The sequence below is a fragment of the Jaculus jaculus genome, chromosome 9, assembly GCF_020740685.1.
Source record: "Jaculus jaculus isolate mJacJac1 chromosome 9, mJacJac1.mat.Y.cur, whole genome shotgun sequence".
Classification (NCBI taxonomy): Eukaryota; Metazoa; Chordata; class Mammalia; order Rodentia; family Dipodidae; genus Jaculus; species Jaculus jaculus.
This window is the reverse complement of record NC_059110.1, coordinates 82,667,271-82,682,694: the sequence shown is the minus strand read 5'-3', so window position 1 is coordinate 82,682,694 and position 15,424 is coordinate 82,667,271. Positions and strand designations below refer to the sequence as shown.

The following is a 15,424-nucleotide window of genomic DNA, read 5'->3' as shown; positions in this document are numbered from 1 at the left end:
GCTCAGCACCCTGCCCCCAGCCACAGTGCCATCTGCAAGGCTGAGCCACACTAGCTGGCTTTGCAGCACCCAGAAGAGCATTTCCTCCCAAGGATTCCAAACCCTCTTCACAGACTATTGGGAGGGCCAAGTGGTAAGTCACTGATGAGGTGCTGGGTGCAAATTTACACAAACCTCCTTGGTTTGCAAGGCACCATGGCAGCCCAGTTCTGAGTCCGGCTGTGCTGACCCTTGGCTTTAAAGGCGGGCATCTCTGAGCAGTCGCACTGGATCTGTGTCCTGGTGGGTGCAGGAGAAAGCAGGGAGGGGAGGAAGATCCAGTGGCCTGGGCAGGATCCCCTCGGGGCCTGGATGTAGCTAGATTCCCAGGGAGTGAGAGGAGCTGAGCTCGAGGAGGCCGGGCTCCAGGGAAGGGGGGGAAGGCGGGGTCTCTCGCAGGGCCCTTTCGAGCCACGTGCGGTTGTTTCCGTGTCTGGGCGATCACGTGACCCGCATCAGCTGACCCGTCACGGCGGAGTCCGGCGCTGGCGCCCCGCGCTCCTTGCCGCGCCGCGCCCGGAACGCAGGATCCAGCGGAGGGGTAAGAGCATCCCCGGCCCCCGCCGTCACCGTCACCCCAGCCACCTGCATCCCAGGCCCTGCCCCTCGCCTATCCCAACCCGCCCGGCCTGGCACCCCGGAAGCTCCCGCGAGGAAGGCTGTGGCCAGGCTGAGCCTCGCGCTGCCCCCGGGCGGCCCGGACCGGATGGCCCAAGGGAGCTGGGGGCGGGAAGCCGAGCTCAACGCCGGGGCCGCGGGCTGGTCCCCAGCCCCTAGCCCTGACATGGAGGAGCTGCTCCGGAGCGTGGAAAGGGACCTGAACATCGATGTCCGGCAGCTGGCCCCGGCTCCGGGGGGCACCCACGTGGTGGCCCTAGTCCCTGTGCGCTGGCTGGCCGGCCTCCGAGAACACCGGCTGGGACCCTGTCCCCGGGCCGAGGGCCTGGGCGAAGCGGAAGTCAAGACACTTTTGCAGCGCTCCGTGCAGAGGCTGCCCCCGGGCTGGACGCGCGTGGAGGTGCACGGGCTGCGGAAACGGAGACTGTCCTACCCGCTGGGCGGGGTCCCGCCTTTTGAGGAGGGGTCCTGTAGCCCTGAGACTGTCACTCGTTTCATGCAGGAGGTGGCTTCCCAGAACTACCGGAACCTGTGGCGCCATGCGTACCGCACTTATGGCCAGCCCTATAGCCATAGCCCTGCCCCCTCAGCTGTCCCTGCACTGGACTCAATAAGGCAGGCTCTGCAGAGGGTCTATGGTTGTTCCTTCCTGCCGGTGGGTGATGCCACCCAGTGCCCATCGTATGTCAGAGATGGGTCCTGCCCACCTCGGGGCAGCCCTGCCTGTCCCAGCCTTTTGCGGGCTGAAGCCCTGCTGGAGTCGCTGGAGATGTTGTATGTGGTACACCCTTATGTGCAGTTCTCCCTGCATGATGTGGTCACCTTCAGCCCTGCCAAGCTGACCAACAGCCAAGCCAAGGTGCTTTTCATTCTCTTTCGAGTGCTGAGGGCCATGGATGCCTGTCACCGCCAGGGCCTTGCCTGTGGGGCCCTGTCTTTGCACCACATTGCTGTGGATGAGAAGCTTTGCAGTGAGCTCCGGCTGGACCTGAGCGCTTATGAAATGCCCATCCCGGGTGACCACAAGGAGGATCCAGTACAGAGAGAGGAAATGGGCGTTACATCTGAACAGGAGGTGGCAGGGAGACCTGGGTGTTCCACCTGCCAAGAGGAGCTTAGGAGCCTAGTGCTAGACTGGGTTCATGGCCGGACCAGCAACTTCCACTACCTCATGCAGCTGAATCTCTTGGCAGGTCGGAGGCAGGGGGATCCCAACTATCACCCCGTGCTGCCCTGGGTGGTGGATTTTACCACGCCCCGTGGGCGCTTCCGAGACTTGAGGAAATCCAAGTTCCGTCTCAACAAGGGGGACAAGCAACTGGACTTCACCTATGAGATGACGAGGCAGGCGTTTGTAGCCGGGGGTGCGGGCAGTGGGGAGCCACCTCATGTTCCTCACCACATCTCAGATGTGCTCTCTGACATCACATACTATGTGTACAAGGCTCGTCGCACGCCTCGTTCGGTCCTCTGTGGACACGTGCGAGCGCAGTGGGAGCCCCACGAGTACCCTGCCACCATGGAGCGTATGCAGGCCTGGACCCCTGACGAGTGCATCCCCGAGTTCTACATGGATCCCTCTATCTTTTGCTCCATCCACCCTGACATGCCCGACCTGGATGTACCAGCCTGGTGCGGCTCTAATCAGGAGTTTGTGGCTGCCCATCGAGCACTGCTGGAGAGCCGAGAGGTGTCCCAGGACCTGCACCATTGGATTGACCTCACCTTTGGCTACAAACTCCAGGGCAAGGAGGCTGTGAAGGAGAAGAACGTATGTCTGCACCTGGTGGACGCCCACACTCATCTGACTAGCTATGGGGTGGTACAGCTTTTCGATCAGCCACACCCCCAGCGCCTGGCTGGGGCTCCTTCCCTTGCTCCTGAGCCTCCACTCATCCCCCGCCTGTTGGTCCAGACTGTCCAGGAGGCCACAGGCCGGGAAGATTTCCTAGGACAGCTCACAAACGGGGCGGGCAGACTGATTTTGGAGGCCACTCCATGTGAGGCCGGCTGGACCAGAGACAGGCCCATGGTAGGGGAAGATGACTTAGAACAGGCCACAGAAGCTCTGGACTCCATCCCCCTCCCTGGGAAAGCAGGTGAGCAGTTGGGCTCGTCCTCCAGTCAAGCTGCCCCTGGTCTCCTGTCTTTCTCAGCAGCCTCAGTCTCTCGATCAGGGCGCCGGAGCAAAGCTGCCGGCTCGGACCCTGCAGAGGGTGAAGAGGGGAAGATCATTCTTCCTGAGGGCTTCAGTCCTTTGCAGGCCCTGGAGGAGCTGGAGAAAATGGGCAACTTCCTGGCCAAAGGCCTAGGAGGCCCATTGGAGGTGCCCGAGCAGCCCCAGGCCCAGCCACCTGTGCAGCTGCAGGACTTCTTCGATCGGGACATGCAGGCGCTGGGCGTCCTGTTGGCTGAGATGGTGTTTGCCACGAGGGTCCGGACGTTGCCACCTCAGGCACCTTTGCGGCTACGCTTTGAAGCTGTTCAGAGTCTGTACGCGCGCCACACCAAGGAGGTCCCTGTGTCTTTGCAGCCTGTGCTGGATGTGCTGCTGCAGCTGAGCGCACCCGAAGGCCCCGTGGCAGTGAGGAAGGGCAGGCTGGGCCCACTGTTTGATTATAGGCCCATCTCTCAGGGATTGCCCCCTCCCTGCCCAGCCCAGCTTCTCAGCCCCTTCAGCTCTGTGGTACCCTTCCCTCCGTACTTCCCGGCCCTGCACAGGTTCATCCTCCTATACCAGGGGAGGCGCGTGGAGGATGAGGCGCAGGGACGGGAGCTGGTGTTCGCCCTGTGGCAACAGCTGGGTGCGGTGCTTAGTGACATTACTCCTGAGGGCCTGGAGATCCTGCTGCCCTTCGTGCTGTCGCTCATGTCTGAGGAGCACACGGCTGTGTACACAGCTTGGTACCTGTTTGAACCTGTTGCCAAGGCCCTGGGCCCCAAAAATGCCAACAAGTACCTCTTGAAGCCTCTCATCGGTGCCTATGAGAGCCCCTGCCGGCTACACGGCCGTTTCTACCTGTACACGGACTGTTTCGTAGCTCAGCTGATGGTGCGGCTGGGCTTGCAGGCTTTCCTCACCCACCTGCTGCCCCACGTCCTGCAGGTGCTGGCCGGGGTTGAGGCCTCTCAGGAGGAGAGCAAGGCCCTAGTTGGGGCCACCGAGGATGAGGAAAGTGAGCTCTCAGGGTCTGGGCCCAGCTCCTGCGCCTTTGGAGAGCAGATTCAGATGGATGGGGAGCCTGGTGCATCCTCAGGCCTGGGGCTCCCAGACTACACATCCGGTGTCAGCTTCCATGAGCAGGCCGACCTCCCTGACTCAGAGGACTTCCAGGCTGGGCTCTACGTGGCCGAGTCTCCACAGCCGCAGGAGGCTGAGGCTGTGAGCCTGGGCCAGCTGAGTGACAAGAGCAGCGCTAGCGAGGCCTCCCTGGGCGAGGAGCGGGGCGGGGATGACGGGGGTGTCCCCACGGACAAGAACAGCCTGAGGTCAGGCGACAGCAGCCAGGACTTGAAGCAGAGTGAGGGCTCAGAGGAGGAAGAGGAGGAGGATGAAGGCTGTGTGGTGTTAGAGGAGGAGGAAGGAGAGCAGGATGAGGTCACCGGGGCATCTGAGCTCACTCTGTCTGACACGGTGCTGTCCATGGAGACCGTTGTAGCTGGTGATGGTGGGAGAGACAGAGAGGAAGAAGAGGAGGAGCCTCTTCCTGAGCAGACAGAAGGCAAAGAACAGAAGATCCTCCTTGGTGAGTCCTCAGGCTTGGGGGTGTAGGTCAGCCCCTCCCCACTTCCCCCAGATCCACTGCTGCACAGATGGAGTTCAGGTCCAGGAGAGGAGAGGCCACACGGCGGACAGTCTTATAAAGTAATATGTTAATGCAAATGCATGAATGGAAAGTGAGGCTTAGATGCAGCTTTCAGGGGTCAGAGAAGGCAGCCTTGAAAGTGGGGACATTTTGGGCTGGTTGTAGCTCTGTGGTAGAGCTCTTGCCTAGTATGTTTGAACCCCTGGGTTCCCTCTTCAGTGCTATAAAGACAATTGAAAGAAAAACAAAAAAAGGAGAGAGGGAAGGAGTTCTGGGGAGATAGCTCAACAGTTAAAGGCCCTTACAAAGCCTGTCAGTGCAGATCTGGTTTCCCAACCACCTACATAAAGCCTGATGTGAAAAAATGGCACAGGTGTCTGGCATTCCATCTGCAGTGGAGCCCCCGGTGCAGCCATACCAACTCACACATACACACACGTGAATAAACGAGCAGATAACAGAAAGGGATAGTTAAAGATCAAGAAGGATGGGGAAAATATTCCAGGTAGCAGGAATGGTGGGGTGTGCAAGTCTGAGACTTTCATGCTTCCATTTGAGGCACAGTTTGCTTAGAGAGGAAGAATAGGTCCAAGAAGAAGTAGCTAGAGCCAAGCCCACATTGAGGATCTTGGGAAAATTCAGTGCAAAGGTAACCTTCCTACAGGTTGTGCCTGAGGAGCCTGCAATAGCCAGTCTTAGAAGTCCTGACTGGGGACCTCTGCCACTACTAAATGAAAGTGGGGGGTCGTATGGTCAGGCCCATTGGCAGAGCCAAGCCGAGGCCAGAGTTGGCTCAGTGGGGTGTGGTTCTGTGGGTGTGGTGGGAGGAGTGGTGAGCACTGTTATCTGATTAGCTCAGGGCCTGCTCCTGCCTTGCAGATACAGCCTGCAAGATGGTCCGATGGCTGTCTGCCAAGCTTGGCCCCACAGTGGCCTCTCGCCATGTGGCCCGGAACCTGTTACGCTTGCTGACGTCTTGTTATGTTGGTAAGGCCTGTGACCACTGCCAGAGACTAGGTCTCTTCCTCTCTGACACCCACCTTCAGCCTTCTTCAGGGCATCTTTCCCCACTTCCCTCATCCTCTGCCACTTTGTGGGCAGATCTTAGATCCCAGTCTGTAAGTTCTTTCCTTAGGTTGGGAACAAGGTGAGCCCCCAGCTAGAATGAGCAGGAGCTCCCCACAGTCCTAGACGATCACCCTCTCTCCTGCCCTCCACTAACGTCTCAAGGCTGCGGGCCCTTCCTTGGCAGGGCCTACTCGGCAGCAGTTCACAGTCAGCAGTGGTGAGAGTCCCCCACTGAGTGCTGGCAACATCTACCAGAAGAGGCCAGTGCTGGGCGACATCGTGTCAGGACCTGTACTCAGCTGCCTCCTCCACATAGCCCACCTGTATGGAGAGCCGGTTCTCACCTACCAGTACCTGCCCTATATCAGCTACCTGGTCAGTCACTGGTTTGGCAGGCCTGGAGTGGGGGGAGGCTGGGGACCCAAGGACTAGCCCAGGATTTCTGGGACTTCCCAAGGTCATGAGGTGGCCCTTATTTATTCTGTGGCCCCAGGTGGCCCCAGGGAGCAACTCCAGCCCCAGCCGACTGAACAGCCGCAAGGAGGCAGGGCTGCTGGCTGCGGTGACCCTGACTCAGAAGATCATTGTGTACCTCTCCGACACCACGCTCATGGACATCCTGCCCCGCGTCAGCCACGAGGTCCTGCTGCCTGTGCTTGGCTTCCTCACCTCCCTTGTCATAGGGTAGGTTTGGTAGGGGTGGGGAGAGAGGCCTGCCTGAGGGGCTCCCTAGGAGGAAAGTTCAGGGATAGGAGGAACACTGAGCTGTTTGTCAAGAGCCCTGGTTCTTGGCTAGGCATGTGGCTCAGTGATGCAGCACTTGCCTGGCATTCAAGAGGCTCTAGATTTAAACCCCAATACCTTAAAAAAAAAAAAAAAAAGTCCTGGTGTTCTGGTGCTGATCCTAACTCTGACTCAGCCACACTATTTTCTTGTGCCTCAGTTTCCGTCATCTGGTTTGTAGTGATTAGCCTGAGAGCTTCTTGCATTCGAAGTTCTTGGTAATCTGGTCAGATCTTTCAGAGATGGGCTTTGAGAGATCAGATCATGATTCTTTTTTTTTTTTTTTTTGAGGTAGGGTCTCACTGTAGCTCCGGTGACCTAGAATTCACTAGGTAGTCTCAGGGTGTCCCCAAACTCACAGTGATCTTCCTATCTCTGCCTCCCAAGTGCTGGGATTAAAGGCATGTGCCACCATGCCTAGCTTCATGAATCTTTTTTTTTAAATTTATTTATTTGCAAGGGGAGAAAGAGAGGAGAGAATGGGTATGCCAGGGCCTCCTGCCACTGCAGACAAACTCCATACACATGTACCACTTTGTGCATCTAGCTTTACATGGGCACTGGGGAATCAAACCTGGACTATCAGGCTTTGCAAGCAAATGCCTTTAATCGCTAAGGCATCTCTCCAGCCCGGAGCTCATGAATCTGTTCCTAGGTTCCCAAGTGGGGCCCAAGCCCGGACTGTCCTGTGTGTGAAGACCATCAGCCTCATCGCCCTCATCTGCCTGCGCATCGGACAGGAGATGGTCCAGCAGCACCTGAGCGAGCCTGTGGCCACCTTCTTTCAGATCTTCTCCCAGCTGCACGAGCTTCGGCAGCAGGTGGGCAGAGCATCCCGCCGGGGTGGCCTGGGCCAGGGTTGTGGACTTGCTGACTCCCCAGCTTCCTGCCTGTAGGATCTGCAGCTGGAGTCCCAGAGCTGTGATGAGAGCCAGTTGCCAGAGGCCACCTTCTCTGATGGGCAGCGGCTGCCGGTGGACCCCACCCTGCTGGATGAACTGCAGAAGGTGTTCACCCTGGAGATGGCATACACCATCTACGTGCCCTTCTCCTGCCTGTTGGGTACTGCCCCATGACGTTCCCTTGCACAGCCTTGCTGACTACATCTCTTCCCCAGGGAGGGCCCCATCTCCGACTCCAGAGTCAGCAGTGGGTTTTTCTTTATTTATTCACTTACTCATTCATTAGGTTTTTTTTTTTTTTCAGACAAGTCTTATGTAGCTCAGGCTAGCCTCAGACTTGCTACATAGTTGAGGATGATCTTTAATTTCTAATCCTCCTGCCCGTTTCTAAAGTGCTAGCTTGCCAGAGTATATCAACATACCTGGGATTGAATTCGGGAATTCATGCTTGCTAGGCAGGCATTCTCAATTGAGCTGCACCCCTAGCTCCCACTTTTTTTGAGACAAGATCTTGGGTAGCATTCTGTGTAGCTGAGTATAACCTTGTACTGCTGATTCTCCTGCCTCTCCCTTCTAAGTGCTGGGATTACAGACATGCACACATGCCCAGCTAACAATGAGGTTTTTGTTTGTCTGTTTTTTCGAGGTAGGGTAGGGTCTCACTTTGGCTCAGGCTGACCTGGAATTCACTATGTAGTCTCAGGGTGGCCTCAAACTCTCTGTGATCCTCCTATCTCTGCCTCCTGAGTACTGGGATTAAAGGCATGCACCACCACACCCGGCTCTAACAATGAGTTTTAAGCACAGGGTGTTTGGGGGGTTGAGGGTCAGATCTAATGGATATGGCTTTGGACTCCCAAGACCTAAGCCAGCAAGAGAGATGAGGAACTGGCCATAGCAGCTCTGGAGAAGGCAGGAAAGTTTGATAGTCTCAAGGAGCAATCTGCAAGGATGGATAATCTGCCATTTTTGTGGTGTCCCTTATGGGACAGACACTGTGCTGGCCTTTACCATGAATAGCATATGAGCAGCCCTGTGGCTGGATGTGTTATTTCTCCAACAGAGTTCCCAGCTCTGGGAGGCAAGGCATCATCTGTCTTATTCACTATTCTGTTTCTGATACTCAGCATGGTGCCCAGTGCAGAGGCCATGCCCATGTGTGCTACTGACCTGAAGGAATCCACATTTTATTGGGTAGGAAACTGAAGCTCAGAGACAAGGACTTAATTGCCCAGAGTGGCCCAGCCAGTTTCTTTCCTGGCTTCTGTGGTTCCTAAGCCCTTGGATGAATGGTAATAGCCACGTGCCATCATCCCTGATCTTAGGACTTTTCCCACTTCTGTTTAGGTGACATCATCCGGAAAATCATCCCCAACCATGAACTGGTTGGGGAACTGGCGGGGCTGTATCTGGAAAGCATCAGCCCGAGCGCTCGCGCCCCTGCCGGCATGGAACCCACCATGCTCAGCACCGGCCCTGAGTGGGATCCTCAGGGTGGGAGCTGTTCCCAGGATGATGGCCACTCAGGGACCTTTGGGAGTGTCCTGGTTGGAAATAGAATCCAGATCCCCAATGATCTTGAGCCTGAGGGCCCTGGGCCACTGGGCTCCACCTCTGGGGCGGGTGCTGGGGGTCTCAGCAGCCGGAGTGAGGACAATGCCCTGAAGAGGGAGCTGCCACGGAGTGCCCATGGGCTGAGCGGGAACTGGCTGGCATACTGGCAGTATGAGATTGGTGTGAGCCAGCAGGATGCCCACTTCCACTTCCACCAGATCCGCCTGCAAAGTTTTCCAGGCCACACAGGGGCTATCAAATGTGTGGCCCCCTTGAGCAGTGAGGACTTCTTCCTGAGTGGAAGCAAGGATCGTACTGTGCGCCTCTGGCCGCTATACAACTATGGGGATGGCACCAGCGAAACAGCTCCTCGCCTCATCTATGCCCAGCACCGGAAGAGTGTCTTCTACGTGGGCCAGCTTGAAGCCCCACAGTATGTAGTGAGCTGTGATGGGGCTGTGCACATCTGGGACCCCTTCACAGGTGAGTGGCCCTAGGTGAGGCTTGTTCTCCAGCAGCTAGACCATGCCTTGCTGGGCCACTCAGGTAGGGCCTTAGTGAGGGTTAATAATGGCGTGTTTTTTGGGAGAGATGTAATGATGCTGAGCACAGGAACAGCTAGGGCTTAGAATCCTTGAGACCTGAGTTTGAAACGTGCAAGAAGCCAGATGTGGTGTTGCACGCCTTAATCCTAGCACTTGGGAGGCAGAGGTAGGGAGATCACTGTAAAAAAGAAACATGCAAGTCACATTTGTTGCTGGGAGTATCTTGCGTTAGTCTGTAAAATGGGAATAAAAACTGGGTGTATGGGTTGGAGAGATGGCTTAGGAGTTAAGACGCCTGCAAAGCCAAAGGACCCTGGTTTGATTCCCCAGGACCCATGTAAGCCAGATGTACAGGGTGGCACATGCATCTGGAGTTCATTTGCAGGGCTACAGGCCCTAGCATGCCCATTCTCTATCTGCTTCTCTCTCTCTCTCAAAGAAATAAAATATTTATTAAAAATGGGTGTAGAAGATTATGCATGTAGGGGCTTGATTTCACAGGCAACATGTAGCAGATAAATGGCAAGTGGCTGCTTGATCATTTATTATAAGAAATATGGGGCTGGAGATAGGGCTTAGCAGTTAAGGTAGTTGCCTGCAAAGCCTGAGGACCCAGTTTCAATTCTCCAGGACCCAGGTAAGCCAGATGCAGAAGGTAGTGCATGCGTATGGAATTCGTTTGCAGTGGCTGAAGGCCCTAGTGCCGCCCATTCTCACTCTCTCTGTGTCTAAAATAAGTAAGTAAAATAGATAAATAAAAAAATGTAAAGAAAAAAAAAGTATTGTTGGAGAGGAGAAGGGAATGGAGTAACATTGAGGAGTTGGTGGTAGTGTCTGGTTAAGGGATGCTTGGTTGCTTTTTTTTTTTTAATTTGGTTTTTATTGACAACATCTATAGTTATAGAAAACAAACCATGATAATTTCCTCCCCTTCCTCACTTCCCCTTCACATATCCATCCATCATATCCCCTCCCTCTCTCAATTAGTCTGTCATATATATATATATATATATATATAATTTTTTTTTTTTTTTTCTTTCCGGGAATGCTTGCTTTATGTGGGTGGGAACCTGGCTTGGCTACAGAAGCAAGAACATGGGAGAGTCTAGAAACCTCCTTACCGTTTTCTGAGAGACCCTAGGGGAAAGAAGGCAGGTGTGGGTTAAGTCAGAGGACTTGAAATGGCCAGGGCTGTTTTGGTCAGCTGATGGTACCCTTTCTTCCTAGGGAAAACCCTTCGCACGGTAGAACCATCAGACAGCCGGGTGCCCCTGACTGCCGTGGCTGTCATGCCTGCCCCCCACACCAGCATCACCATGGCCAGCTCTGACTCTACCCTGCGCTTCGTGGACTGTAGGAAGCCTGGTCTGCAGGTCAGGGGTGGGCAGTTCCCCGGGCCTTAACCCGCATCTCTGGCAGTTGGCAAGGAGGACACTGTACAGTTGTGGCCCTGGGGTGGGGCTCTGGCCTGGGATGGTCTCAGATTCTGGGCTTTTTTCTTTCCCCTGGACGTAGCAGGAGGCCACGTGGGCTTGAGTGGGCCTGTGGGAGGGTGGCTGGCACGGGTAGGTGACACCTCAGCATAGTCTCCCTCTGCCTGCAGCACGAGTTCCGCCTGGGCGGCGGGCTGAACCCTGGCCTCGTCCGCTCCCTGGCAGTCAGCCCCAGTGGCCGTAGCGTTGTGGCTGGCTTCTCTTCAGGCTTCATGGTGCTCTTGGACACTCGTACAGGCCTGGTTCTACGTGGCTGGCCAGCCCACGAGGGGGACATTCTGCAGATCAAGGTAACAGACATGACCCCCCCTCCTGGCCCTCACGTCTGCTCACTGCCTGGGGGAGGACAGCCTTCAGCTGGTGTCCCTCACACCTGCTCAGGGACTGACAGCTGGGGAAGGGTGGCCCTTGTAGGCCAACTGGGGCGCCATCTGTGAAGTAGTTAGGCCAGGGGCGGGGACCAGGGACAGAACTGACCCCTGCTACACCACAGAGATGTTCTAATGAGTAACCCTTGTCCATATTTGTCTTGCTTGGAGGATCAGGGGTCGGGCCCTGTCCATGACCCAGTTCAGGTTAAATAAAGCTCAGCTGGGAGGCTGTTTACTGCCCCCAAACCACTGAGCAGAGTCCATACCCCCTGATGGGCTGCTCTGGTTGGATTAGAAACAGACCTGGGCATGGGAAACCTGTTCTAGTCTTCCCATTTTCTTTCTCCTCCTCCCTTCCCCCCAGGCAGTTACTTATTCCATCTCAGGCTGACCTGGAACTCACTCTGTAGCTCCAGGCTGTCCTCGAACTCAGGGCGATCCTCCTACTTCAGCCTCCGGAGTGCTGGGATTAAAGGTGGGCACCACCACACCCAGTTTAGTTCCTCATTTTCAATAGCAGGTGTCAAGGAGCTGCTCAGTTAGGTCTATGATGGGAGGATGGTGCTGCTTGTGGAAGATTTCTCCCGGTAATGTGTCCTCTCCTCCCCAGCGTGGGTGGAGGGCAAGGGGCATGTACTGCTGTTCCTGCCAAGGACAGGTTACCCTCAGTTCCCTCTCAAGCTCCAGTGGTCTCTGAGTTGCAAGTGTCTCTAAATTTTGACAGTCCAAGGAAGTGTCAGGAATGTTCTGGGGTCAGCCTCAGTGTTAATCCTGATTTAGCTCCTCTGAGCTTGTTTGCTCCTCTGTAAAATAGAGACAGTGGCAGCATCTTCCTCATAGACTTGTTAAAGATTAGATGTAAGCCAGGTGTAGTAGTGCACACCTTTAATCCCAGCATTCCGGAGGCAAGAGGTAAAAGGATCACTGAGAGTTCCAGGCCACTCTGAGACTACATAGTGAATTTCAGGTCAGCCTGAACTAGAGTGAGACCCTACCTTGAAAAAAAAAAAAAAAAGATTAGATGTGGTCATGCCCCAACACCATGTGGGTTTTATATATATATATGCTTATTTATTTATTTGAGAGAGAGTAGGTGTGTCAGGGTCTCTAACCACTGCAAACGAACTCCAGGCACATATGCCACCTTGTGCATCTGTCTTACGTGGGTCCTGGGGAATAGAACCTGGGTTCTTTGGCTTTGCAGGCAAGTTCCTTAGCCACTAAGCCATCCCTCCAAACCAGTAATTATATATTTTTTTCTTTCTTTTTTTTTTTTTTTTTCAGTTTTCTGAGGTAGGGTCTCACTCACTCAAGCTGACCTGGAATTCACTATGTTGTCTTAGGGTGGCCTCGAACTCACTGCAGTCCTCCTACTTCTGCCTCCCAAGTGCTGGGATTAAAGGCATGTGCCACCATGCCCAGTTCTTAGTTTTTTTTTTTTTTTGTTGTTGTTGTTTTGAGGTAGGGTCCTGCTCTAGTCCAGCCTGACCTGGGATTCACTGTGTAGTTTCAGGCTGGCCTGAAACTCACAGCGATCCTCCTACCTCTGCCTCCCAAGTGGTGGGATTAAAGGTGTATGCCACCATGCACAGCCTTGTTTGTTTTTTTTTTTTGGTGGTACTGGGCATTGAACCCAGAACCCTGTGCATGCTAGGCAAGCACTGTACCATTGATCTATATCCCCAGTCCCACCCTTTTTTAAACATTTTATTTATCTATTTTATTTATTTGAGACAGAGAGAGAGTGAGTAAGAATGGGTGAGCCAGGGCCTCCAGCCACTGCAAATGAACTCCAGACACATGTGCCACCATATACATCTGGCTTTCATAGGACCTGGAGAATCGAACCTGGGTCCTTAGGCTTCACAGGCATATGCCTTAACCTCTAAGCCATCTCTTCAGTCCCCTTTTAGGTTTTTTGAGACAATGTTTGACTGTGAAGCCCTAGCTGGCCTGGAACTTACTATGTAAACCTCAAACTTGCCTCCTGAATGCCAGGGTTACAAACATGCCACCCTGCCTGGCCAGTGATGGCTATGTTAATGATAAGACACCATCATCATATATCACGTGTCTGTTTACATGGTTAATAGGATGTGGCATTCTCAGTCTGTCTTCCCTGAGCAGTGTGGGAGAAAGGTTGCTCAGTGAGTAGACAGGATACCCTGAGCCCCCGCTGAAGCTCTTTCCCACCTTCCTCCCCCACCCCCGTCCACCACAGGCAATAGAGGGAAGCGTCTTGGTCAGCTCCTCCTCTGACCACTCCTTGACTGTGTGGAAGGAGCTGGAGCAGAAACCCACGCACCACTACAAGTCAGCATCCGACCCCATCCACACCTTCGACCTGTACGGCAGCGAAGTGGTCACTGGCACTGTAGCCAACAAGATTGGCGTCTGTTCCCTGCTTGACCCGCCCTCCCAGGCTACCACGAAGCTCAGTTCTGAGAACTTCCGTGGCACACTCACTAGCCTGGCCTTGCTGCCCACAAAACGTCACCTTCTACTGGGCTCAGACAATGGCATCATTCGCCTCCTGGCATAGGCCCTGATGGGAGCTGGCTGGGCAGGGATGACATGATATCCTTGGGTCTAGTCCCTTGCCTTTGATCCCCAAGTAGTTATCTCTCCAGCCAAGCCCCAAGACCTTGGGTACTCAAGTGGCCTGGTAGCTGGGATCTCCAGCCCCTGGATCCCCAAAGCAATGAGGGCTACCAGAGTAGTGTTGCTCATGGCCTGGGGAAATGTGGCTCCAGCAGAAGCAAGGAGAGGAAGAGAGGAGAGGTCACTGCCCCAACTCTGCAGAAAGGGGAGAGACAGGGGTGGGCCTTGCCTAGCTGAGCCCCTGGGGACTCTGCTTGCCCCTGTCCCCCAAAGATAGGTGGCCATGACCCAGCAGTTTAGGATGTCAGTGTCCACTCAATCAGGCCTTCCCAGTTTGAGACCAGGAGGGGGCAAAAGAGAGATGAGATGAGCTAGCTGGTTCCTACCAGGAGTGACTCCATGCCTTGCCTGGCCACCATAACCACAGTGTTTGTGCCTTGAGCTAAGGAGGCAGCCTTTGGGAGCAGTGCCCCTGAGGGGAGGGGGCCAGAAGAATCATTTTTGCATCTTGGGTCCCAGTCAGGGGACTTGGAGACCCCAGCATCTCTGAGTCTTCATCTGGAGCAGAAGTGAGATCTGCTCTGCTGCCTCCTTATCTATTTGCAATAGATGTAAATATGATCAATAAATCCTTTGGAAGAGCCATGGAGCTGAGAGGCTGTCTTGTCTTGTTTTGTTTTGAGACAAAGTCTTGCTATGGTGCCTAAGCTGGGCTCAAGTGATCCTCCTGCCGCAGCCTCCCAAGTACTTGGGGTTACAGGTATGTGTCACCAGTCCCAGCTTATGGGTTGTCATTTTGTTGTTTATGAGATAGTCTTGAGGCCTAAGCTGGCCTTGAGTAATTCAGTATACAGACTAGTCTTGAACTTGGGGTAGTCCTCCTGCCTTTGCCTCCATAGTGATAGGATTACAGGCATGAGCCATTGTGCTGTGTGCATGTATATATATGTGTGTGTGTGTGTGTGTGTGTGTTTGTACATGGGTCCATACGTGTGTGCATAAGTGTACATGTGGAGTCTCCAGGGCAACATGGAGGGGTGTTTCCCCTCTTACTTCCCATCTTGAGACAGGGTCTCTTCCTGAACCCAGAGCTGACCAATTTGGCTAAATAGGCTAGCCAGCCAGTCCGAGAAATCCTCTCCACCTCTCCAGCACTGGGATTACTGGTACATGCCACCCACTGTGCTTGGCATCTCACATAAGTGTTGGGGATTTGAACTCAGGTCTTCATGCTTGCAGGGCAAGCACTTTACCAACTGAGCCATCTCCCTAGTCCTCCTCCTCCTCCTCTTTTATTTTTTCCTTTTCTAGTAAGTCCCATGTAGCCTACGCTGGCCTCAAACTTGATGATAGGTCGCTGAAGTTGACCTTGAACTCCTAATCATGGAGTTCTTCACCTCCCGCGTGCTGGGATTGCACACGTGTCTGTGTCTTGATGGTAGCACGGGGGAGAGGCCGAAATTCAAGTTTCCAGGGCAGTGAGGAATGGGCTAAGAGCAGGGCGGGAGGCGGGGGGGGGGGGGGCAGTTTGACATTGCTCTCCAGGTGGCCCAGGGTACAGAACTTCTGGTTTGGGTAGCTTCTGGCCAGTTTTCAGAACCCTCACCCTTGGGGAGAATAAGCAGGCCCCTCCTGAAGAGGTGG

The 15,424-nt window shown here is 54.6% G+C and overlaps 1 protein-coding gene across 2 annotated transcripts; it reads left to right on the top strand.

Annotated features, from left to right (window-relative positions):
• The first annotated feature begins 22 nt into the window (after positions 1-22).
• On the top strand, positions 23-14,429 carry Wdr81 (WD repeat domain 81). Of its 2 annotated transcripts, XM_004667852.3 has the most exons (10): positions 25-4,403; positions 5,343-5,450; positions 5,716-5,906; positions 6,025-6,215; positions 6,970-7,135; positions 7,211-7,376; positions 8,564-9,253; positions 10,543-10,688; positions 10,919-11,098; positions 13,401-14,429. In XM_004667852.3, the coding sequence occupies exons 1-10, from the start codon at positions 746-748 to the stop codon at positions 13,719-13,721; spliced, it is 5,817 nt and encodes a 1,938-aa protein (XP_004667909.2). In that variant the 5' UTR covers positions 25-745; the 3' UTR covers positions 13,722-14,429. The 2 variants fall into 2 exon arrangements, with proteins under 2 accessions (XP_045014053.1, XP_004667909.2); XM_045158118.1 differs by lacking the exons at positions 10,543-10,688; positions 10,919-11,098; positions 13,401-14,429 and having other exon boundaries at positions 23-4,403; positions 7,211-7,321; positions 8,564-9,023.
• Positions 14,430-15,424: the final 995 nt, after the last annotated feature.